Source organism: Pipistrellus hanaki (genome assembly GCF_964339955.1).
Source record: "Pipistrellus hanaki genome assembly, chromosome: 14".
NCBI lineage: Eukaryota > Metazoa > Chordata > Mammalia > Chiroptera > Vespertilionidae > Pipistrellus > Pipistrellus hanaki.
The window spans coordinates 4,839,750-4,866,458 of NC_140516.1; the positions used below are offsets into that span (position 1 = coordinate 4,839,750).

General features: G+C 39.0%; 1 protein-coding gene across 4 annotated transcripts in view; it reads left to right on the top strand.

Annotated features, from left to right (window-relative positions):
* The window catches only part of ZFAND4 (zinc finger AN1-type containing 4), an 82,747-nt gene that overhangs the window by 49,255 nt on the left and 6,783 nt on the right, over positions 1-26,709 (top strand). For all 4 annotated transcript variants that reach the window (XM_084904735.1, XM_084904737.1, XM_084904736.1 and 1 more), the window contains 2 exons: positions 721-868; positions 13,543-14,697. In XM_084904735.1, coding sequence (XP_084760861.1) covers positions 721-868; positions 13,543-14,697 — 1,303 coding nt within the window. The remainder of the gene's footprint in view (positions 1-720; positions 869-13,542; positions 14,698-26,709) is intronic.

Below are 26,709 nucleotides of genomic sequence, written 5' to 3' on the forward strand. Positions count from 1 at the left end.
CCCAAATAATAATTATGTTAAGATATGAACAAATGTCATAATTAATCAATAATTGAAATGTGTTACATGTTTAATAATTTGGGTCATGACTTGCCTGGGGTGTCTTTTTCATTTAAAATGTATGCTCTTCTAAACACACAGAGAAAAATCTTAAGTTATCTGCATTTTGTTGTTGTTCTTTAAGAAACTGTTTGGATGACCAGATGACACCTCTGTATGAGTTCCTTTTTTTTTTTTTTTTTTTTTTAACTTTCAACTGAGAATCCTCTCAGGATGAATAAAAATCAGGACTTCTTCTCTGTGTCAATTTCTTTTTCATTCTGATTAACGGGAATTTGACCAGCTTGTGGCCTGGGTTGCAGAATTGCCGGCCTTGGCTGATATGATAGAATAAACCAGGTCATTCTTGTGGAGTTCGCTCCTGTGGGAATGGTAGAGCCGAAAAGACCTTCCCTTATGCTATATCGACCTCAGAAAAGCTCAGCTGTCCTACAGTTTTCAGTAAGGCTAGATTAGCCTTACTGAAAACTTACTTAGCCCCATTAACTTTTTTCTCCTAAACTCCATTTTAAAAAATACATTTGCCTTAAATTTACATTGACAAGATGGATTTGCTGCTTTGTCATTAGCAGCATCTATAGTTTCTATGGCACATTGAGTATTTTTAGTCATTGGGCATGTATTGGCACATAACGACGGTAATTATCGTTTTCTTTGCAGTGGTGGTTCCGTGTATAATTTGTATACTGATGAGGATGAAGAAATTGAGCCTTCTCCTTCTGGGCAACAGATAATTGAAAACTCAATAACGATGAACAAGATGAAGCTGCTGAAGGCTAAGATGGAGAACATGAATCTCAGCAAAAAGGTGAAGCTGCCGCCACTTGGCCAGGCCTTTCTCTAGTTATCCCTGCAGGCTCGCGTAGTGATGTCTGCTGGGAATTGTGAAAGATTATTTATAAAGTATTATTCATCTCAAGTTTTTGGCCTCAGTAATTTATTGAGATGTTAAAAGTGATGAATTGTTTTGTATAGACTAGCAACAAATTTCATGTGATTATATTGCACTTAAAGTAATTAATGATTTTAAAATTGCCATAGTTCTGAAGCTGAGGATAAAGATAGCCTCATCTTAATCTTACAATTACTTTTAATGCTGCATTTATATTTACTTATTATGGACATCTTTGGGCGTTGACAAAGACTATGCCTATGGTCAGCTTCACTAGATATTGTCAGTTTTCCAGTGTGATTCCAAAGTAATGGCACCGATTAACATTTTGTTCCATAATGAGTGAGACTTGCAGTTTTCATGCATTCTTACTAGTGTTTGTATGGTCATCTTTTATTTGTGTAGAGTCATCATATCACAGTTTTAATCTGCACTACTTGGACTAATGAGGTGGAGCTTCCTTCATATGTTTATTGAGTATTTCCATATCCTTTTTTGCAAGCTGCCTTTTCAAATATTACCAATTTTCTACTGAGTTGTATGTTTTTTGCTTAATGATTTTTTTGTTGTTAATCCTCACCCAAGGATATTTTCCCATTGATTTTTTTTTTTAAGAAAGAAAGTGGAATGGAAGGGGGCGGAGACAAAAGGCAGAGAAACATCGATATGAGAGAGACATCGATTGGTTGCTTCCCACATAGGCCCTGACTAGGGCCAGGCATTGAGCCTGCAACCAAGGTACATGCCCTTGACTGCAATCAAACACAGGACTCCTCAATCCAAGGGCCGATGCTCTTTCCACTGAGCCAAATTAGCTAAGGCTGCTTATTGATTTTTTGGGGGGGAGACCTCAGGCCATGTATTTTAGATATAAGTCCTTTGTCTCAAATATAATATATGTGTATGTTTATATATGTGTATATATATGTATATATTTATATATATGTACATATATGCATACACACACACACACACACACACACACACACACACACACACATATATATATTAGCTGGGGCAGGGGGTGCAGCCTGAGGTCCCCTGTCAAGCCCTGCATGGTGGGGGATGTGCTGCCTGAGGTCCCCCAGTTTGGTGCTGGGGCAGGGGTGTGGCCTAAGGTCCCCTGTTAAGTCCCGCCAAGCAGGGGCACAGCCTCAGATCCCCTGCCCCGGCCCAGCATCACACAGCCTTAGGTCCCTGCTGATTGCTCATTAAGGCTCATTAGGGGGACTCGGCCCCTGTAGACACAGCCATCTTGTGTTATGGGATCCCCGCCTCTACTATGGATGCAGCCATCTTGTTATGGCTTGATGGTCAATTTGCATATTCCGTCTTTATTAAATAGGATAATCACCCTTCTGTTACTTGGCTTTTCACTCTATCAATAGCTTGTCCCATTATCTTTATTGAACTATTATATGTACATACAATAAAATTCACAAATGTTTAATGTACAGCTAGATGAATTTTTACATTAATATAAACTCATGTAGGAACAACTAAAATTAAAATGGACCTTCCTCTCTAATTTTCCTTATAACCTACCATTTCTATTTGTCACCATTAATTAGTTCTGCCTATTTTTGAACTTTGTATAAGTGAAATAATATGTTCCCTCTTCTCCTTTTTTTGGCCTTGTTTTTTATGCTCAACCCATAATAGTTTTACAACCCATCGTGGTGTTGTATGCACGAGTTCAATCTTTTTTACTGCTGTATCCTATTCCACTGTAAGACTATACTTATGATTGTTTCTTCTCCTTTTGACAGGCATTTGGGTTGTTTCTAGTTTTTGGCTTTTCAACAATAAAGCTGCTTTTGAACATTCTTATACATGTCTTTGGTGGACATACTCACTCTTCTTTGGGGCATGTGCCTAGGAATTGTCTTATAGTCATGGGGTAGGTATATATGTAACTTTAGTTTCTGTGCCAAACCATTTTGCCAAGTGTCTGAATCAATTGACATGTCCATCAGCAGCACTAGAGTTCTAGTTTATACCATATCCTTATCACTTGCTATTGTCGGTCTTTTCCATTTTAACCACTATGGTGGGTGTGTAGTGATTTTCATTTACATTTCTCTGATGAGGAACAATGTTAAGTTTTTCATATGCTTATTGGCCATTAAGATACTGACTTTTATACCAACCGTTATATAAATGTATCATATTTTAAAAAAATTCTTGACTTGTCAGTAACTGTTAAAGTCTTTTGCTCATTTTCTAGATTGGGTCATCTACCTTTGCTTATTGCTTTTTATAGGCATTTTGTTACTATGGATATAAGGTTTTTGTCAGAAGTGTTATTTATACACAGTTTGCTCTTTCTCATTCTTTTAGTAGGTATTCTTTATTTTAATGTATGCTAACTTACCAGTTTTCCCTTTATGATTATCTATTTTCATAGCCTTTTAATAAAGTCTTTACCTTCCACAAGGTCTTGAAGACATGCCTTGTGTTTTTCTTCAAAAGCTCTATGATTGTTCCTTTCTCACTTAGATTTACAATCCATTTGAAACAAAACCTTTTTTAAAATATAATATGAGGTAGGTTGAAGAAAAATTTCCCATAATCCTAAATGTTTATGTACCTAACAACTAAACTTCAGAATATATTAAGCAAAAGCTACAAAGATAAACAGACAAATTCATAGTTATATTAGAATTCTGAGGCCCAATGCACAAAATCTGTGCAAGGAGCTTGGCCCTCGCAGACGTGGCGGCTGCCTCGGCTCTCAGAGCCCGGGCTTCGTCCGGAAAGTTGTCCAGAAGGATGTCTGGAATGTCATTTGGCTGTCCAGTCTAATTAGCATATTATGCTTTTATTATTATAGAAGATTTCTACATTTCCACTCCCAGAAAATGGATAGAAAAGATAAACAATCAGAAAGGACACAAAAAGGCTTAACAATACCTCCTTGTCCCAACTGACATTTAGAGAATACTCCACCTACTGGTAACAAAAGCAGAATACACATTCTTAAAAAGGGCACACGGAACATTTACTAAGATAAACTGTACACATGCTAACAAATAAGGCCCAATATTTTGAAAAGAATGCTTCCTTTTTAACTTTATTTTTATTGCTGACACTATTACATGTTTCCCTCATTTTTCCCCCCACCTCCACCCCTTCCCTCTGGCCATCACCACACCGTTATCTGGGTCTCTGAGTTCTTTAGCTAATTTCTTCACCTTCTTTCATTTATTCCCCGCCCACCTTCCCTGTGACAGCTGCCAGTCTGCTCCATGTATCCATGCCCCTGTTTCTGTTTTGCTCATCAGTTTATTTTGTTCACTAGATTCCACATATAAGTGAGATCATATGGTATTTGTCTTTCTCTGTCTTGCTTATTTCATTTAGCAAAATCCTCTTGTACTACAACGAAATAAAATTAGGAGTCAATAACAAAAAGATATCTGGATAGTCTAATATTTTAGATTAACAGATTTATAAATAATAAGTCGGAAGAAATCCAAACGTATGAAATCATTCTTATAGTCTTAGAATGAACCACTCTTGGATGTGAGGATTTTCCCTTTTTGTGTCTTTAGATTTAGTTTGCTATTATTTTATATAGGATTTTCGTTCACCAGAGAAGTTGGTCCGTAATTTTCCTTTTTTTTTTCTCAATATACAGCAAAGTTGAAAGAATTTTAGTGATAATCTGTTTATCTACCACCTAGATTCTATAATTAACATTTAAAATTTTTTTAAATTTTCCTTGTGCTAAAATACACATAACGTTAAATATGCCGTCTTAACCATTTCTAAGTGTACATGCTGTTGAGTAGTGTTATGTACATTCACACTGTTGCACAACCAATCTCTAGAACTTTTTCATCGTTCAAACGGAAACTATGTTCATTAAACAACTTCCTATTTTCCTACATCCCCAGCCTCTGGCAACCACAATTCTACTGTTTCTATGAATTTGACTCTGTAGATGCCTCATATAAGTGGAATTATATAGTGTTGGTTTTTTGTAACTGACTTATTTCACTCAGCCATATCCTCAAGATCCATCCATGTTATAGTACACTACAGGCACGGATTCGTGCACCCGTGGGGTCTCTCAGCCTGGCCTGTGCTCTCTCGCAATTCAGGATCTCTCAGGGGATGTTGGACTGCCGGTTTCGGCCCGATCCCCGCAGGCCTAGGCTGAAACCGGCAGTCCAACATCCCCTGAGGCATGTAGTAGTGCGCAAAGCCACAGGCAGTGAGGCAGGAGCCCAAGCCCTGGCCAAGTGCCGTGCCACGCTGGCTCATCCCAGCCCCACTGCGCCTGCCATTGCTGCCTGCTGCTGCCGCCACCGCGGAGGCAAGAGAGGCTCGTGGCTCCTGTCGCCATAGCTGCGCTCAACAGCCATGACCCCAGCATTTGGAGCCTGTCAGTCAGCTGAGTGGTGCTCCCGCTGTGGGAGCACCACGGGACAGCTCCTGCATTGAGTGTCTTCCCCCTGGTAGTCAGTGCACGTCATAGTGACCTTCAACTGGTCGTTCAGTTGCTTAGGCTTTTATATATATATATAGATGTCACAATTTCCATAATTTTTAAGGTTGTGTATTCCATTGTATTTATAATAATAAAAGTATAATGTGCTAATTAGACCATCTAGTCAAATGACCTTCCAGATGAAGCCCAGGCTGCAAGAGCCGAGGCAAGCCATGCATGGGGCCTCTAGTGTGTGTGTGTGTGTGTGTGTGTGTGTGTGTGTTTCTGCCTTTTGGCTGTTGTAAAAAATGTTATGAACATGGGTATATACTAGTAGATATGTCTTTGATATCTCACTTTCAATTCTTTTGGATATATACCCAGAATTTCAGGATTATATGGAAATTCTGTTTTTAATTTTTTGAGGAACTGTCATGCTGTTTTCCATATCAGTTGCGCTATCTTACAATCCCACCAATAGTGTACAGGGATTCCAATTTCTCTTCATCCTCACCAATACTTATTTTTTTGTTATTTTAGTAGCCATCCTAATCAGTATGAAATATTTGATATTTCATTGTAGTTTTGATTTGAATTTTTCTAATGATTAGTGATATTGAGCATCTTTTCATGTGCTAGTTGGCCTAATCACCTACAACTGCCCTCCCCTGCTGGCCATCTTGTGGTGGCCATCTGTGTGCACATGGGATGGCCATCTTTGACCACATGGGGACAGCCATCTTTTGTATTGGAGTGATGGTCAACTTGTATATTACCTCTTTATTATATAGAATATATCTTCCAAGATCAAGGGCCTTCTCCTACATAACCACTCTAGTTATATAAGTAACTTTTGTTGCTATACATTATGTTATCTGTATTCATATTTTTCCATGTCTCAGTAATGTACTTGATAATATTTTGTTTTGTTTTTTGATTTTTGTTCTGTTTCTAATATGGGATTACATTTAGTTGTAATGTTTCTACAGAACTGTTTCTTAATGTTTTTTGAACATTCATATCAAATATTTTTGAAGAGTATAGAACAGTTGTTTTATTTTTCAATTTGAATTTGATTGTTTCATTGTAATTAGATGCAGGTTAAACATTTTTGGCAGAATATTACAGAGGTCATGTATTCTTCTCAGTGTAACATAACAGGGAGCACAAAATATCAATTTGTAGTACTTGAATTATATTTTTTAAAGAAAATTTGCAATTTGACTTGATATTTTCTCTTTTATTTTTTATATAATACATCTTTATTGTTCAGATTATTACAGGTGTTCCTCTCCCCCCCCACCCCCGATTCCCTACCCCACCCCCTTACCCCCGACTATTGATTTCATCCATAGGTGTAAGATGTTTGTCCAATCTCTTCCTGCACTCCTCAGACCCCCTTCCCCCTGAGAATTGTCAGTCCATTCCCTTTCTATGTCCTGATTCTATTGTATTCACCAGTCCATTTTGTTCCTCAGATTTTTTATTCACTTGATTTTTAGATTCACTTGTTGGTAGGAATGTGTTTGATGTCTTTTTGTTGTTCATAGTTTTTACCTTTATCTTTTCCTTCTTCTTCCTCTTCTTAAAGAATACCCTTCATCATTTCATGTAATCCTGGTTTGGTGGTGATGAACTCCTTTAGCTTTTTCTTGTCATGAAGCTCTTTATCTGACCTTCAATTCTGAATGATAGCTTTGCTGGGTAGAGTAATCTTGGTTGTAGGTTCTTGCTATTCATCACTTTGAATATTTCTTGCCACTCCCTTCTGGCCTGCATAGTTTCTGTTGAGAAATCAGCTGACAGTCGTATGGGTACTCCCTTGTAGGTAACTGTTTTTCTCTTGCTGCTTTCAAGATTCTCTCTTTATCTTTTGCCTTTGGAATTTTAATTATGATGTGTCTTAGTGTGGTCTTCTTTGGATTCCTCTTGCTTGGGGTTCTGTGCGCTTCATGTATTCTTTAAAAAAAAAGTGTATATATATATATATATATATATATATATATATACACACACACACACACACACACACACACACACACACATACTGATTTCAGAGAGGAAGGGAGAGGGAGAAAGCTAGACACATCAATGATAAGAGAGATCCCTAGTGGGATCGAACCCATAACCCAGGAATGTGCTTTTGACTGGAATCGAATCCAGAACCCTTCAGTCCACAAGCCAACACTCTATCCACTGAGCCAAACCAGCTAGGTCTCCATTAACTTTTGAGATACTTTGTTTTAGGTATGTGTTTTCCATAAAGTATGGAATTGGTTTTTGCTTGTGAACCAATTTTATTTTAATTTTTTTTATTATTATTTTATAATGTACTTTTTAAAAAATATATATTTTATTGATTTTTTACAGAGAGGAAGAGAGAGGGATAGAGAGTTAGAAACATCAATGAGAGAGAAACATCAATGAGAGAGAATCATTGATCAGCTGCCTCTTGCACACCACACCCCCTACTGGGTATGTGCCCGCAACCAAGATACATGCCCTCGACTGGAATCGAATCTGGGACCTTTCAGTCCGCAGGCCGATGTTCTATCCTCTGAGCCAAACCGGTTTCAGCATTGTGAACCAATTTTAAATTTTAAAAGATAGATAACTTAATTAATCACTTTGACATTTATTGGTGTGACTTTTATATTTGGTCTCAATGTCTTATTATTTTGTTATATTTATAGTTTATGGTCTTGTTTTTAGTATGTATGGATATGTGTGTGTGTGTGTATGTGTGTGCTTACTTTTTGGTCCTTCAGAAGACTTTTGTTTCCTTTTCTATTGTTCATCTTTATACTAATGTCACTTATCACGGCCTTGATCTGCCTTTCCTTATTTAATCTTTTTTTATTTTCAATCTCTGAAAGATATCTTTTGACTCCACTTACTAAGTTAAAATCATGTACTTATTTTACTTTTTTTTTCCATTTTAAAAATGGCTTTATTTTTACTTTTGTGGAAAATATAATCTTTAAAAATCATTTTTTACTTTGTTTCAACTCTTATGTTAGTTCTTGACTCCAGTTCTTGGTTACATATTTTTAAGAAACTGTGCATTTCTTCTAGATTATTGAATTTGGTGGCATATAATCTTTTATAGTATTCTGTATGATCCTTTGTATATCTGTGGAGTCCATAACTTATTTTGTATTTCTGATTTTGCCTATTTGAGTATTTTCTCTTTTTTCCTTAGTGAGTCTAGCCAGAAATTTGTCAATTTTATTAATATTTTTAATGAACCAGTTACTTGTTACATTAATATTTTATATTGTCTTTTTGGTCTCTATTTAATTCTGCCCTAATTTTATTATTTCCTTTCTTCTACTGGCTTTGGGTTGCTTTTTGTTCTTCTTTTACTTTTTTTTTTTTAGATATAATGTTAGGTTGTTTATTTGGAATTTTTCTTGTTTTTTTAAGATAAACCTGCAATGATATAAATTTGCCTTTTACACCACTTTTGCTGCACCCCAAAAGTCGTGTTGTCATTCTCAGTTGTGTGTGTATCATTTGATCTCACCTTTTTTGTTTTCTTAATCCTCACCGGAAGATACATTTTTCTATTGAGTTTTAGAGAGAAAGAGAGGGAGCAGGGGGTGAAGGGGGGAGAGTGAGGTGGAGAGATCGAGAGAGAGAGAGAGAGAGAGAGAGAGAGAGAGAGACATTGATGTGAGAGAGAAACATCAATTGGTTGCCACCCACATGTATCCTGACTAGAGTGGGGATTGAATTTGCAACCCACGTATGTGACCTTGACCAGGAATTGAACTCATGACTTTTTTTTTTCATATTTTTTTTCTTTACTGATTAATGTGTTACATGTGTCCTTATCCTCCCATTACTCCCTCAACACCCCCTCCCCCCACTCATGCCCTCACCCCCTGTTGTCTGTGTCCATTGGTTAGGCTTATATGCATGCATACAAGGAAGAGAGAGGGATAGAGAGTTAGAAACATCAATGAGAGAGAATCATTGATTAGCTGCCTCTTGTAAACCCCCTACTGGGGATGTGTCCGCAACCAAGGTACATGCCCTTGACCAGAATCGAACCTGGGACCTTTCAGTCTGCAGACCAATGCTCTATCCACTGAGCCAAACCGGTTTCGGCGATGAGGTTGCTTTTTGTGTTGCAGAATACTGCAACTGTCCATTTGCACTGGAAAAGAATGTGTAACTGGTGTGTGGGATGAAAGGCTCTGTATATGCCAATTATATTCTTTTGGTCTAATGTGTCATTTAAGACCAATATTTCCTTATTGATTGTTGTTTGGATGCTACTGGTATATTCATAACTGTCAATGGGATATTTGGGTGCCCTACTGTTATTGTGTTTGTGTCAGTTTCTTTCTTTAGTTCTGTAGGTGGTTGCTCACTGAGTCTACCTCTTGAGTGTCACTCATGGATGTGCAAAGTTGTACTCTGTTATGGTCTGAAGCCAGGATGCACTGGCTCTAGGGCCTGCAGGGAGGTCCAAAGTCAGCCACTGCCTGAGGCCACCGGACAGGTGCTACAGAGAGATTTGCAGATGCTTGCTATTTGTATTGGGTTTGGAAGTGCCAGGCAGGACCCAGCTGTGAATCAAGGCAAGCAGGTGCTAGTGCTGAGTTTTGGGCCTTTTATTGCTGGTTTTGGGGCATGCTGACCCAACTGTAGCTTGTTTCAGCAAAGGGAAGCCTGAACCAGGATGGGCCATTAATATGGAAAAGCTGCTGCAAATGGCTTGGATGGGGATGCAAATTAGATGGGGTGGGGTCTCAGGGAATCACCAGGATGGAGCAAAAGTGTGAGCTTGGCTGATGAAGGCTCATATATGGCTGCTGGTCAGCCCTGCAACAGGGAGGTCCCAGCACAGGAACAATGACCCCTGTGAGCACACTCTTCTGGGAGAAAGCTGTCCCTGAGTTCCTGCCCTGATACCAGACACTCTGTTTCCTCCCCGTATGTGTCTGGGACCCCAAACTGCCTGGTGCTGGAGCTCAGGGAGATCAAGTAAGTTTGTGCGCCGGCCCTTTAAGAGAAACACCTGGGTCTCCAGAAGCCTCCATGTCACTCAGCCACAATCCCACTGGTTTTCACAGCTCAGAGTTAGGGGATTCCCTTCCCAGCTCTGGAATCCTGCGGTGGAGCTCCAGTGTGGGGCTGAGACGCCTTGCTCGTCATGGCAGCCTCCGCAGCGAAGACATCTCTCCAATTAGGAAAGCCTGTGTCAGACCAGCCCGTTCCAGCCTCCGCCCTCCTACCGGTCTCTCAAGTCGCAGGACTTCCACTCAGCCAGCTTTCAGGCAGCTCTGAATTATGGTTATTCTGTATTTTAGTTGTAATTTTGATGTGGTTGTGGGAGGCGGCGAGTACGCGGCTTTATCTACGCTGCCATCTTGGTTCTCCCAGTTATTGATTTTTAGAGAGAGAGAAAAAAAACAAAAACATCAGCGTGAGAAACATGGCCTGGTTTCCTCTCAACACGCCTGGATGGGGGCATCAAACCCGCATTTCAGGTATATGCCCTGATTGGGAATCGAACCCGCAACCTTTTGATGGACCAAATGATGCGCCAAACAACTGAGCTGCCCAGCTAGGGCCCAAAGTGAGGATTTCGTGTGGCAAAGTAAATGGCAGATTTCAGTTCACCCTCTTCTCTCTGCGAAGTGAAATGCCGTGTTTTAAACCAATGGCACTGTTTACTGAAAGGTGGGGTTGCTGTGTTGATGATTTTGTGATGCCCTTTTGTGTGTATGGGATTCTTTCTGTCACTTCCTGCTGCCTTCTTTACCTTCACTGCCAAGTGCTAAATGGGTGCCTTTTCCTTTTCGCTCACCCCTTTTTGCTTCAGAAGTGCCTTCTTGAAGCTGTCTCCTCAGGTCTTGAACATTTTAAGTCACTTTCTTTTTATTTCCTCGTAGTAGCCTGTGTTTTAGTACCCTAGATATTAGACCTGCTACTTTCAGCATTTTTCATAATGAAGTGGAATTTTCTCTTTTTGGGTTTATTTTGTATTTGTTCCAGTAGCTCTAGTTTATCCACACCTGTTTTTCCCTCCTCCCTTTCTCCCCTCCTTCCCTCCTTTCTTTCTTCTGTTTTGTCTTGTTCCACACTCTCACCATAGGCATAGGCTTTGTAGATGAGTTTCCTGGATTTGAGTATTTGCCTACTTACAGGTAATTTTAAATTAATTTTGTCTATCTTTTAGTTTTGATGAAGGTATGGTTTATGGGTGATTTTATTTGCTTATGTTGTTGATCTGTATAGGTTTTTTTTTTTTTTTTTTTTTTTTTTTTTTTTTTTTTTTAAGAATTCATGGAGAAATTCAGATTTAGGCAAGCACCATTGATCTCTACAGCCCTGAAGTCAACACCTGTATTTATTTATTTATTTATTTATTTATTTATTTATTATTTATTTATTTTACTTACCCAAGTACATGCTTATTGATTTTACAGAGAGGAGAAGAGGCAAAGAGAGAGAGAGAGAGAAAATCGATATAAGAAACATCAATCTGTTGCCTTCCTATGTGCAACCTAAGTATGTGCCTTTCTGACCAGGAATCGAACCCACAACCTTTTGGTGTATGGTATCACATTCCAACCATTTGAGCCACACCATTTTTGAAGAATATTTGTGCTGAGTATAGAAGTGCAAATTTGCAAGACAATGGCCCTAGGATAAAAGTAGCTATAGGAGCCAGCATATCTTTCCAACATTTTTTTTTGGGGGGGGGGGGGTGGTGTGGATTCTTAGCTCCTTACTTCTTACCTCATGGTATCTAGCCTTTCTTGTATTTCTAGGATGGAAGTATTGGTATGTCATCAGGTATTCCACTCCATCCGGATACTAATATCATCTTTAATTTTCAACTTTTTCCATAACATTGTGAATTGTTGTGATACTTTTATTAAAATCTAAAACCTACTGTATCAGGGACTCATAGACACTCCCAGGTTGAATGGTTTGCTGGGAAGACTCAAGACTAGCATATAATTGTATTCATGGCTAAGATTTATTACAGGGAAAGGGTACAAAGCAAAAGCGGCAAAGGGAAAAGGGAAACCAGGCACAAGCTTTCCAGATCCTTTCCTGGTGGAGTCTCAGAGGATGTACTTAATTCCTCTTTCAGTCGGTTTTATCAGCACATGTATCGATAGAATGTTGTCTACTAGGGAGGCACATTAGAGATTCTGTGCTCAGGTGTTTTATTAGAGGCTGTTTATGTAGATACCCTCTGCCTAGCATACTCCCAAATCACTCCCAGAAGAAAAGCTGGTGTTTGCCATAAACCATATTGTTTTCACAAACTGGTTAAGCACAATGAGCCACTCTTATCATCCAGGGTGGTGGGAACCGTCTTCAATACACGTTCCCAGAACCAGCCAAGGACCAATATTGCAACAGGGCTTTTCAAGGAAAGCAGTTTAGTCCTGTTAACTCTTTTCTGCAATACCTACCTTACCAACCACTTACTCATCTTACTAGTAAGAGTTGTTTGGGATCTAAAATAGGTCAGCAATGTCATTTAATATAATAAAAGGCTAATATACAAATTAACCAAATGGTGGAACGACCAGTCACTATGACATGCTCTGACCACCAGAGGGCAGATGCTCAACGCAGGAGCTGCCCCCTGGTGGTCAGTGCGTTCCCACAGGGGGAGCACCACTCAGCCAGAAGCTCTGAGCCTGGCTCACAGCTGGCAAGCGCAGCAGCAGTGGTGGGAGCCTCTCCTACTTCCGTGACAGTGCTAAGGATGAACGGGGGAGCAGGCCTAAGCCATTAGTCAGTCATCCCTCAAGGGCTCCCAGACTGTGAGAGGGCACAGGCTGGGCTGAGGCCCTCTGAGTGCACAATTTTGTGTACTGGGCCTCTAGTATCTAATATAATCAATGATGTTTCTTTATAGCAAAAATATGATAATTAGAAGTGAGAAAATAAAATTATTCTCAGAAAATTATACTTAATGAAGATAGCAAAATTATTTTCTACCATAGCTTAATATTTTAATATTTTAAATTAAGGTAATCAAAATGCCAATGTTTTACAGCAAATCGCATCTCCTTCCTTCATTAATTTCTATTAATGGGCACATGAAATGAATTATATAAATGGCTAGTACAATGAATTCATGTAAAGGAATTACATATTCACTCTTTTCTTTTAGCCTAAGAAAGCTGTCAAGGTAAAACCTCGCCCACCTGTAACTCCTCGATCTTCTAGTAGTTCCACTGCAGCTACTCGGCACAGATTGTTACGAGTTCTCCCCCACATTGGGCAGTCTTGTTTACCTTCTCCTGGGAATGCCTGTCTGCCTGAAACATCCAGCAATGCAATTTCAAGTTTGACAGCCCTGCCCGCTGCTGATAGACCCGTATCATCCATAACTGGTGATTTCCTGAAGGAAGATGCTAACTGGGAGAGTAACACGCAGTCTCATTCCAATGGTAGCACAAAACTGTCACCTCAGATAACCCATGTGGAGCTGGAAAATGACAAAGAGTTTGCTGACTCTGTGCTCCATCTTGGACCATCCCTGCCGAGGCGGACAAAGCACTTTTCAGGAAATTTGTCACCTAATAATGAGGATGACACTGTTTTAATTCCAGCTTCTGAAGAGTGTGTAACTGAAAAATCACTTCTACCCGAAGTGGGTTCGTTTCCTTTGCTTTCAGAAGGAAATATTGATGAACAGAGCAGTGGCTTAGAAAGCACACGGAAGGTCAATCCTGACAAAGGGTTGAAAGCTACAGAGCAGCATCTTAAACACGTTGCAAGAATGTTGAGCGGTGAATCAGTAGAGAATACAGTTCTCAACAACCGTGAATTAAGTCCTCACAAGAGCAGACTCCTGTCACCTCTTCACTGTTCTACACCCATGTCACTCCATCATTCCCTGGTGAAGCCACAGAGACAGTCGAAATGTTTCGAGTCTCGGAATCTCCAGTCCTCTGCTTCACAGAATGTGCTCCGGTCATTGGATGTTCGAAATATAACGGACTCTTCTTTCTCTAGGACTACTCGCTTTCGAGCGGTAAAAGTTGATTCACCTGGGAAAAGATCTGATATTATTTCTAAAGTTGAGGCTCGGGATATCACAGAAATGGCTAACAAGGCTTCCAAAGAGCCTGTCGGTTGTGTAAATAATATAGGTTTTCTTGCTTCGCTGGCCCGGAGCGCAAGCAGAGACGGGGTACAGAGCACGCGTGGGGTGGGTAGGCTTCGGACCTCTGGAATTGGGCTGTCTACAAACCTCCAGCATTTTCAGGAAGAATGCATTCGGAAAAGTTCTCCCCAGTTAGAATCTACAGATTTTTATCTAGTAAGTATATGCTTTTCAATATATTCTAGTAGTTGTCCTTGTAATGACTCAACATATTTAAAGTTTATTTTTTATTTACATAAATAAGGAGGCCTACGGTTGACTTCTTTTAATAGTTTCTTTATCTACTTTGTAGAAAATCTTTGTGATAGGTGATTTTTAAATAATTTTTTAGTCCTAAATTGCAAACTGTAACTTGAAAATAATTTTGTGTAGACAACTTATTACAGTAGTTCCTCGCCCTCCCCCACCAAGGTGTGGGGGATTTGTTTCAATGCCTGCAGTGGATATCTGAAACCATGATAATACCAAACTCATATAGACTATGTTTTTCCTGTACATGCATATTTGTGATAAAATTTAATTTATGAATTATGCACAGTAAGATATTAACAATGACTAATAAAATAGAATAATTATAGCAATATACTGTAATAAAAGTTATGTGAACATAATTTTTCTCTCTCTTAAAATATTTTACTGTATCGGGCTCACCCTTCTTCTTGTTGTGATAATGTGAGATGATATAATGCCCACATGAGATCAACTGAGTTTGGATTTTCTGAAAACGATGGTTCACATCCTGGGCAGGATAGAGTGAGATTTCTGCTACTCATACAATTTAAAATTTATGAATTGTTTATTTCTGGAATTTTCCATTTAATATTTTCAGACTAAATATTGGTTAACTTTAGGTAACTGAAACTGGCAAGCAAAACCATGGATGTGGGGGAGGGGGGAGATACTGTATTTTTAAATGCTGTTTTTATTAATTTTTCTCCAAATGAGAACTTTTATTTGGGCCATTACATTATACTCTTTTAAACATAAGTAATTAGTACAATATTGCTGGATGTGAGAATCAGAATTCGGTCAGATAATTTTAAACGAAAATCCAACAACATTTTTGTAATAAAGTACAAGTATTCCATGCTTGGTGATCTTTAATTCTGTTCTCCATTAATTCACACCATAGATGTTTTCTGTTTTAATTGTAGTCTGCCCGTGGTATTGGAATGAATGGAAATAATGCAGCAGCAGGTAAAAGAGTAGGTAAGCTGTAGATAATTTTAAAAATAATGTAAGACTAATAATCATCATTATGCATATTGTTGAATTTCAAAAAATGCTAAGAACCTAATCTGTAGTATGCAGAGTAAACTCTTCCCAAACTTGTTCCACTTAAGGAAATGACTGTGAGAACTGACTGTAGGATGTATTTGACAAAACTAAAATAAAGTTTAGATGTCTGAGCCTGGGAAGAAATATGGTCCATGTGAAAAGATGAGTGAAGAGTTAGCATGTGGTTTCCACTGCTCCCAGGCACTGGCCACTTCGGAGCCACGCTGAGCTGCCAGGTGGGTTTTGACAAAGTCCCCTAGGAAGTCATTTCTTAACGTTACCACGATCCATTATCAAGGTTGGTATAAGAGTTCCTTTTGATGAACCAGATAAAAGAAAAGGACCATTTCTAGGACCAGCTCTTTCCAAGGAACAGTAGCAGGCCTGACTATAGCATTAGCACCCCAGTGAACCACTAACACCTTCTCCCCAACCATCCTTTTTCCAAGGCAGCTGTTACTGTCCTCATCGCTTGTGTTTTAATACTCAGACTAGGGATAGGAACTCATTACAAAGACATACCACCCTTATAGCTCCAAGGTTCCAAAGGATAGTTTGTATATTATGGTTGTTAAGTAAGGTTTATGTCTTTTTTTTTTTCTTTTTGCTAATCCCACCTGAGGATATTTTTTCCATTAATTTTTTTAGAGAGAGTGGAAGGGAGGGAGGAAGGAAGGGGGGAAGAGAGAGAGAAAGAAAGAGATTGGTTGCCTCCTGAAGATGCTTTGATTGGGGCCAGGGATTAAACCTGCAACCCAAGTACTCACCCTTGATTGAGCCCTTGACCAGGAAGTGAGGGCAAATTTTCCAACCACTGTGCAACCCTGGCCAAAGAGAGTTTTATGTCTTTAAATAGATCCTTAGGGTTCCCTTTCACTATATAAAACCCAAGGTCTTAAAGTCTTATATCCACTTCTTTTTTTTAGAATTTTTTATTGTGGTAAAGCGCACATGACAAGATTTACTGTTTTAGTCATGTTAACTGTGTGGCAGTAAGTACATTCACATTGTTGGGCAACCCTTGCCACCATCTACCTCAAGAATTCTTATTATCTTGCGGAAACCGGTTTGGCTCAGTGGATAGAGTGTCGGCCTGAGGACTGAAAGGTCCCAGGTTCGATTCCGGTCAAGGGCATGTACCTTGGTTGCGGGCACATCCCCAGTAGGGGGTGTGCAATAGGCAGTTGATCCATGATTCTCTCTCATCAATGTTTCTAACTCTCTATCCCTCTCTCTTCTTCTCTGTGAAAAATCAATAATATATATATAAAGAATTTTTTTTATCTTGAAAAGCTGAAACACTGAACTCATTAAATACTACTTCATTTACTCCTTTCCCAAGCCCCTGGAAACCACCATTCTATTTTCTGTTTCTATAATTTTAACTCCCCTACCTACTGCATCTAAGTGAAATTATACATGGTAGTTATTTTGTACCTGGCTTACTTCACTTAGCATAATGTCAAGGTTCACCCATGTCATAGCATGTGTCAGAATCTCCATACTTTTTAAGGCTAAAGAATATTCCCTGTAAATACATAAAACATTTTGCTTATCTGTGCATCTGTGGGTGGACACTTGTGTTGAGTTCACATTTTAGCTATTATGAAAATGCTGTTATGAACATGGGTATACAGATCTCCTTTTGAGACCCTGCTTTCAATTCTTTTGAGCGTATATGTAGAAGTGGAATTGCTGGATCTTATGGTAATTCTATGTTTAATTTTTTTGAGCAACCACCATACTGTTTTCTTTCTTTTTTGTAAATACTTTTCTTATTTTTAAATTATAGTTAACATACAAGTTATTCAGGTGTACAACATAGTTATTAGACATGTATGTAGTTTACAAAGTGACTACCTGATAAATCTAGTATCCATTTTACACCATAAAAAATTACTCAATATTATTGATTATATTCCCTATTCTATAGTTACAATGATATGACTATTTTGTAACTACCAATTTGTATCTCTTTTATTTTGTTTTAATATATATTTTTATTGATTTTGGAGAGGAAGGAAGAGGGAAGAGGAGATAGAAACATCAATGATGAGAGAGAATCATTGATTGGCTGCCTCCTGCATGCCCTCTACTGGGAACTGAGCCTGCAACCTGGGCATGTGTTCTTGACCAGAATTGAAACTGGGACCCTTCAGTCTGCAGGCTGACACTCTATCCACTGAGCCAAACTGGCTAGGGCTGTACTTCTTTTAAATAATTTTTAAAATTAAAATAATTTTAATAACAGTTTACATTCAGTATTATTCTATATTAGTTTCAGGTATCCAGCAAAGTGCTTAGATAACCATATACTTTACAAAGTGGTTGTCCTGATATTTCAAGTATCCATTTGGCCCCATACAGAGTTATTACAATATTATTGACTCTGCTGTAATTTATAACCCTGTGACTGTTCTATAACTACCAATTTCTACTTTTTTTCTTAATCCTCACCCGAGAACATCATATTGATTTTAGAGAGAGGATAAGGGGGAGAGAAAGAGAGAAAGAAACATGGACTGGTTGCCTCCCATATGTTACCCAAACGGGACCAAACTCACAACTGGAATTAAATCCACAACCTTTCAGTGTACGGGATTATGTTCCAACCAACTGAGCCACACTATCCAGGGCCCAATTTGTTCTTCTTAATCTCTTCATCTTCTTAATCAACTATTCCAATCCCACTATCCTCTTGGCAACTATACTCTGTTCTCTGTATCTATGAGTCTGTTTCTATTTTGTTTGTTTATTTTGTTCTTTAGATTCCACTGTAAGTAAAGTCCTATAGTATGATTTTTAAATTTTAGTTTTTAATCCTTTCACCTTCTTTTATCCATATCCAAACTCACTCCCCTCTGACAGCTGTCAGTCTGTTCTGGGTATCCATGCCTGTTTCTATTTTGTTTGTCAGCTTATTTTGTTCATTAGATTCCACATATGAGTGAGATCATATGGTATCTGTTCTTCTCTGACTGGCTTATTTTACTTAGCAAAATAATCTCCAGGTCCATTTATGCCATTGCAAAAGGTAAGATTCTTTTTTTTCCCATGGCCAAGTAGTATTCCATTATGTAAATATTCCACAGCTCTTTTATCTGCTCATCTACTGATGGGCACTTGGGCTGCTTCCAGATCCTAGTTATCCTATATAATAAAAGGCTAATATGCAAATTGTCCCCTTGGGAGTTCAACTGACTGGGAGTTCAACCACTTGCTATGACGTGTGCTGACCACCAGGGGGGGTGGCATAGAATGAAGGAAGGCCCCAACCAGTAGCCAGGGGAAGGAAGGCCCTAATTGGCCTTGATCGCCAGCCAGGCCTAAGGGATCCTATCCATGTATGAATTTTGTGCACTGGGCCTCTAGTTTTACATAATGCTGCTATGAACATAGGGGTGCATATATTTTTCCTGATTGGTGTTTCAGGTTTCTTAGGATATATTTCTAGAAGTGGGGTCACTGGGTCAAATGGCAGTTCCATTTTTAAATTTTTTTTTTTTTTTTTTGAGGCACCTCCATATGTTTTCCACAGCGGTTGTACCAGTCTGCATTCCCACCAGCAGTGCACTAGGGTTCCCTTTTCTTCACATCCTCACCAACACTGTTGTTTGTTAATTTATTGATGGTAGCCATTCTGACAGGTGTGAGGTGGTATCTCATTGTCATTTTAGTTTGCATCTCTCTGGTAATTAGTGATGTTGAACATTTTTTCGTATGTCTTTTGGCCATTTCCATATCCTCTTTGGAGAAGCATCTATTCAGATCCTCTGCCCACTTTTTAATTGGATTGTTTGTTTTTTGAGTGCTGAGCTGTCTGAATTCTTTATAAATTTTGGATATTAGCCCTAGCCAGTTTGGCTCAGTGGACAGAGCGTCAGACTGCGGACTGAAGGGTTCTGGGTTTGATTCTGGCCAAGGGCACATGCCTGGTTGAGGGAGAAATTCCCTGTAGAGGGTGTGCAGGAGGCAGATGAAAAAATAACTCTCTCATAATTGATGTTTTTATCTGTCCCTCTCCCTTCCTATCTGAAATCACTAAAAATATATTAAAAAACAAACAAAAAACTCAATATTAAGAAAAAAATAATAATTTTTGGATATTAATTTCTATAAGATGTATCATTGGTGAATATGTTCTACCATTCAGTGGGTTGTATGTTTAATTTGTTGATGGTTCCATTTGCTATGCAAAAACTTTTAGTCTGATGTAGTCCCATTTGTTTATTTTTTTCTTTTGTTTCCTTTGCCTGGGAAAATATACCAGAAAAAATATTGCTAAGACAAATGTCTAGGATTATACTGCAATGTTTTCTTCTAGGATTTTAATGGTTTCAAAACTAATATTTTTATATACTTTAGGGGCTCCTATGTTGGGTGCATGTATGTTTACAAGGGTTATAGCTTCTTGTGGGCTTGAACCCTTTAGTAATGGGTAGTGACAATCTTTGCCTCTTGTTATAGCCATGTTTTGAAGCCTATTTTGTCTGACATAAGTATTGCTACCTTAGCTTTTTTAAATTTCCATTTTCACGGAACATTGTTTTCCAACACTTCACTTTCAGTTTTTGTGTATCTTGCTTTGAGGTGGGTCTCTTGTACACAGCACATATATGAGTCATATTTTCTTATCCATTTCGCTACCCTATGTCTTCTGAGTGGAGCATTTAATTCATTTACCTTTAAAATTATTATTGATAGGTACTTATTTATTGTCATTTCATTCTTTATATCTATGTTTCCCTATCTCTTTCTTCTTCTTAAAGCAGGCTTTTTTTACATTGTTAGCAATACTGGTTTTAATAGAATGAACTCATTTACTTTTTTTTGTCTGAAAAGCTCTTTATTTCTTCTTCAATTTTAAAAGATTGCCTTGGTGGATAGAGTTGTCTTGGTTGTAGATCATTGGTTTTCATCACTTTGAATATTTCATGCCTATCCTTTCAGGTTTGAAGTATTTCTGTTGAGAAATCAGCTGAGAGCCTTATGGGAGCTCCCTTGTAGGTAACTAAATGTCTCTCCCTTGCTGCTTTTAAGATTCTGTCTTTGTCTTTAACCTTTGCCATTTTAATTAAGCCCGTATCCCAATCGTAGGCAAACTCATTAGTCAACAGAGCAGCATATGATGTGTCTTGGTGTAGGACTGATTTTGTTTATCTTGACTAGGAGACTGTGCTTCCTGAACTTTGTATGACTTTTTCTTTCATTAGGTTGGGTAAATTTTCAGCCATTATTTCTTCAAACAAGTTTTCAATCACTTGCTCACCCTCTCCTCCTTCTGGTACACCTATAATACGGATGTTGTTACCCTTGATGTTGTCCCAGAGGTCCCTTAGACTCTCCTCATTTTTGTAATTTTCTTTTTGATGCTCTGCTTGGGTGCTTACTGTTATCTTGTCTCCTAAATCACTGATTTGATTCTCTGTTTCACCTAAGTGCTATTGATCCCATCTTATGTATCTTTCATTTCAGATATTGTATTTTTCATTTCTGTCTGTTTTTATGGTTCCTATGTTCTTTTTAATGTTGACCTTCTCTTTGTTTAATTCTCACTGAAATCATCCATTCTTCCCTTAAGATCCTTGATCCTTATAACCGTTATTTTAGACTCTGCATCTGATATCTTGGTTGTTTCCATTTAATTTAATTCCTTTTTTGGGGATTTCTCTTGCTCTTTCATTTGTCTCTCCATTGTATGTCTCTGTGCACCTTCTGGCTTCTCATCTGTCATACATAGTTTTGGGATCCAACTCTCTTTGGGTCTTTGTGCTTCTTTCCAGTCTCTATGTGGCTTTTTTGGGAAATCCTTGGTTATAATATTTCAGTTCAGCAAGACTTAAGTTGATTATTCAGGTTTATTGCTTTATAATTAGATGTAAATCCAGTTTTTACCTGGAGCAGGTAAATGTATTTTGCACCTACCCTGAAATCATTTGAATTCTCTTTAGAAGTTTCTTTAACATTTCATATGATACTAATTTGATGGTAATGAAGTTCCTTAACTTTTCCTTGTCTAGGAAGCTCTTTATCTATCCTCCAATTCTAAACGATAGCTTTGCTTGGGTTGTAGGTTCTTACATTGAATATTTTGTGCTAATCCCTTCTGGCAGTTTATATTGGGAAATCAGGTAATCTCCCTTGTAGATAACAGTCTTTCTTTCTTTTGCTGCTTTTAAGAGTCTTTCTTTGTCTTTAACTTTTGACTTTTTAATTATGACGTATCTTGGTGTGGGCCTTTTTGGGTTCGTCTTGTTTGGGACTTTGCGCTTCTTGGGCTTGTATGCCTATTTCCTTCACCAGGTTAGAAAAAGTTTCTGTCATTTCTTCAAATAGGTTCTCAATCCCTTGATCATTATTTTCTTTTTCTGGTACCCCTATGATGCGGATGTTGTTACACTTGATGTCCCAGAGGTACCTTAGACTTTCTTTTTAATTATTTTTTTTAATTTTTCTTTTTAATTCTTTTTTTTCCTTTCAGCTTTGCTTGGGTGTTTTCAGCTATCTCAATTGCTGGCAAACTGCAGCTTGCAAGTCACATGTGGCTCTCGAGCCGCGGTTTGCCGCTCTGTTGACTAATGAGTTTGCCGACCACTGGGATAGGGGCTTAATCACAAGGAACAACAACGGTCTGTAATTATTGGAATTAGGATTCTAGGTCAGTGGTCAGCAAACTCATCAGTCAACAAAGCAGCAAACCATGGCTCGCAAGCTGCATGTGACTTGCAAGCTGCAGTTTGCCGACCACTGTGCTATCTTGTCCTTCAAATTGTTGATTCGATCCTCTGCTTCATCTAACCCGCTGTTGATTCTTTCTAGTGTGCTCTCCATTTGAGATAATGTATTCTTTATTTCTGACTTTTATGGTTTTATATCCCATTTTATGCTTGCTTTAAGTTCTAATTGTGATCATCCATTTTTCTTCTAAATTCCTTGAGCATCCTTATAACCTTCGTTTTAAACTCTGCTTCTGATAGCTTGGTTGCCTTCATTTTATTTAGTACTTTTAATGGGGATTTATTTTGTTATTTCACTTGGGCCATGTTTCTTTGCCCTCCATTTTAGTTGCCTTGCTGTATTCGTTTCTGTGTATTTGGTAGGTCTGTTGTGATTCCCAATCATGGTATGGTGGCTTACATACTAGATGTCTTCTGGGGCTCAGTGGCATAATCTTCATGGTCACCTGAACTGGATGATCCAGGAATGTTTCTTGTATGATTTTGTGAGCCCTCTTGTTGTAGTTGTGTCTTGATTGCTGTTGGCCTGTTTGTAGGTGAGTTGACTGTCAGGCTGGCCCCTGATTATGAGAACTGACCCCAACAACAGTGTTCAAGCAGCTGTTGACAGATGACTCCACAAAGGGGAATTGGCCCAGTGTCTGGTGCCTGCTAGGATCTCCTGTTTGAAGTGCCACTTGTGAAGCTAATTGGATTGTGCTCTGTTGTGGTCTGAAGCCTGCCACTGCGTGTACTGTTTCTGGGGATTTTTGAGAACTCCAGCACAGCTCAATGCCAGACACTACCTGTGACCAGCCCTGGGGTACCTGTGTGGAGCTACCACGTGATCTGCAGTTTGTGGCTGCCTCTGCTGGGTGTGGGTGCATGTGAGAGGGTGTAGCTGTGTACCAAGGCTGGCTTCCACCAGTTCCAAATCTAATTTTTTTAATTGCCTAGAACTCCTCAGGGTTCACTGTTAAGAGTGTGAACTCAGCTTCAGTCTGGGCCTGCCTTTCTCACCTCCTCTCTCCATTCAATTTGTACTACTTAATTCTTTCTTCCTTTTCACCCATTCCACCCAACCTTCCTCTTATCTTGAAACCATCAAAATGTTTTCTATATATATGAGTTAGTTTTTCCATTTATTTGTTTGTTTGTTTATTAGATTGCACATATAAATGAAATAATATGGCATTTGTCTTTGTCAGACTTATTTAACTCAGCACAATATCCTCTAAGTCCAGTCCATTCATGTTGTTCCAGATGGCAAGATTTTATTTCTTTTTTGTCACTGAGGGATATTCCATTGTGTATATGTAGCACTTTTTTATCCATTCATCCATTGATGAACAATAAGGTTGCTCCCATATCTTGACTATTGTAGATAATGCTTCATATGGATGCATATGTCATTTCAAATTAGTGTTTTGGATTTCTGGATAAATACCCAGAGATGAAATTGCTGGGTCCTACTTTTCTCTTGTGATAGCCTGTTTTAAAACCTGTTTTGCCTGGTATAAGTAATTGCTACCACAGCTTTTTTGTTTATTTCAATTTTTAAGGAATATCTTTTCCCATCACTTTACTTTCAGTCTGTGCATCCTCCCATCTGAATTGAGTCTCTTGTCAATAGTGTATGTAAAAGTCTTGTTTTCTTATTCATTCAGCCACTCTATGTTTTTTTTGTTTTTAAAAAAATATATTTTATGATTTTTTACAGAGAGGAAGGGAGAGGGATAGAGAGCTAGAAACGTCAATGAGAGAGAAACATCGAACAACTGCCTCTTGCACACCCCCTACCGGGGATGTGCCCACAACCAAGGTACATGCCCTTGACCAGAATCGAACCAGGACCTTTCAGTACGCAGACTGACGCTCTACCACGGAGCCAAACTGGTTTCGGCCACTCCATGTTTTTTTATTTTAACATTTAATGCATTTACATTTAAAAATATTATTGATAGGTATGTAGTTACTGTCATTTTATTACTTATATTATATATTTATATATTTTTTAAAGAAGCTTTTTATCATCCTATATAATAAAAGGCTAATATGCAAATAGACCGAATGGCTTTATGACCAGTCGCTATGATGTGCACTAACCACCAGGGGGCAGATGCTCAATGCAGGAGCTGCCACCTGGTTAGTGAGCTCCCACAGGGGGAGCACCACTCAGCCAGAAGCCAGGTTCACAGCAGCAGTAGAGGGAGCCTCTCCTGCCTCTGCCTCCGTGGCAGCATTAAGGAATGTCCATGTGCTAACTTAGGCCTGTTCCCTGTGGAGCGGCCTAAGCTGGATGGCAGATATCCCCCATGGGGTCCCAGACTGTGAGAGGGCGCAGGCCAGGCTGAGGGACTCCTGCTTCCCCTTACCCCCACCCTCAATACATGAATGTCATGCACCCGACCTCTAGTTTCTTATAATACTGGTTTGGTGGTAATGAACTCCTTTAGCTTTTTCTTATCTGTGAAGCTCTTTATTTGTCCGTTGATTCTAAATGATAGCTTTTCTGTGTAGCATAACCATGCTTGTCCGTCATGCTGTGCCATGTTGCATTCCCACTAACAATGTACACAGTTTCCAATTTTTTTTTGTTTTTTTGTTTTCAATTTCTTCACATTCTCACCAATACTTCTTTCCTTCCTTCCCTCCTCTCTTCCTCCCTCCCTCCCTCCCTTTCTCCCTTTTTCCTTCCCTTCCTCCCTTCCTCTTTTTCCTCCTTCCTTTTTTTTTTTTTTTTTTTTTTTTGTAGTGGGTATCCTAACAGGTGTGTGGTGGTATTTCATTGTGGTTTTAACTTGCATTTCCCTGAGTATTGTGTGGTATGTATATTTAGCCATTCATATATCTTCTTTTGAGAAATGTCTACTTAAATCCTTTGCCCATTTTTTAATCGGGTTGCTTGTTTCTTGTTAATTTTTAGCTATTCTCTGTATATTCTGGATATTGATCCTTTATCAAATATACTAGAGGCCCAATGCACAAAATTTATGCATGGGGGTGGGAGTATTTCTCGGCCTGGCTTGAGCCCTCTCTCAATCTGGGACCTCTCACTTCTAAACACCCACCTGTTTGCTCCTTACCACTTGGCTTGCTGCTCCTTAGTGCTGTTGTGGAGGCGGGAGAGGCTCCTGCCACTGCCGCTGTGCTTGCCAGCCACGAGCCCAGCTTCTGGCTGAGCGGCACTCCAGCTGTGGGAGCGCACTGACCACTAGGGGGAAGCTCCTGCATGGGCGTCTGCCCCCTGGTGGTCAGTGTTCATCATAGTGATCAGTCATTCTCGTTGTTCTGCCATAACAGTCACTGGGCTTTTGTTATATGGACTCATGACCCAGTGCACGAAATTCATGCATATTAAAAGGGAATTAATTAGAGGAAATATTTATTTGCCCTTTATAATAGAAGTGTCAGAGATGAAAAAAATTAGTAAAATGAATATGAAAATCTCTCTCCTGCCAGAGTCTGGGGCATGCCGCTGAACTCAGAGTCAAGTGCCTGCCCACCCATGAGCGCCTCAAAATCGCATGAGACCCAGATCTGGCTGTCTCCACCCCTGTCAAGCCCTGATGGGTGGGGGGCGCAGCCTCAGGTCCCCTGGCCCAGCACCGGGAGGGGAGGGCACAGCCTCAGATCCCCCAATCTGATCTCAGGTCCCCAGCCCTGGTGCGAGGGCGTGAGGGTTGAGGACCATTTGCATATTAGCTCTTTATTATATAGGATGATTTGCAAATATTTTCTCCCATTCTGTAAGTTACCTTTTTATTCTGATGAAAATGTCTTCTGATACATAATAGTTATTAATTTTCATGAAATCCAATTTGCTTATTTTTTTTTTTTTTGTGGTCTGTGCCTTTGGTATCATGTCTAATAAATCATTGCTAAATCCAGTGTTGTGAAGATTTTCACCTATTTTTTTCTGCTAGGAGTTTTATAGACTTAGATCTTACATTTAGGTTTCATGTATATATATATATATATATATATATATATATATATATATATATATATTTAAAATAAATCTTTATTGTTCATATTATTACAAATGTTCCTCATCCCTTCCCCCCCTCCATTGCTCCTCTCCACCAGGTTCCCACCCCATCCTCTGCCCTTTCTCCACCCCCTATTGTCCTCATCCATAGGTGCACAGTTTATGTTCAGTCTCTTCCCGCAC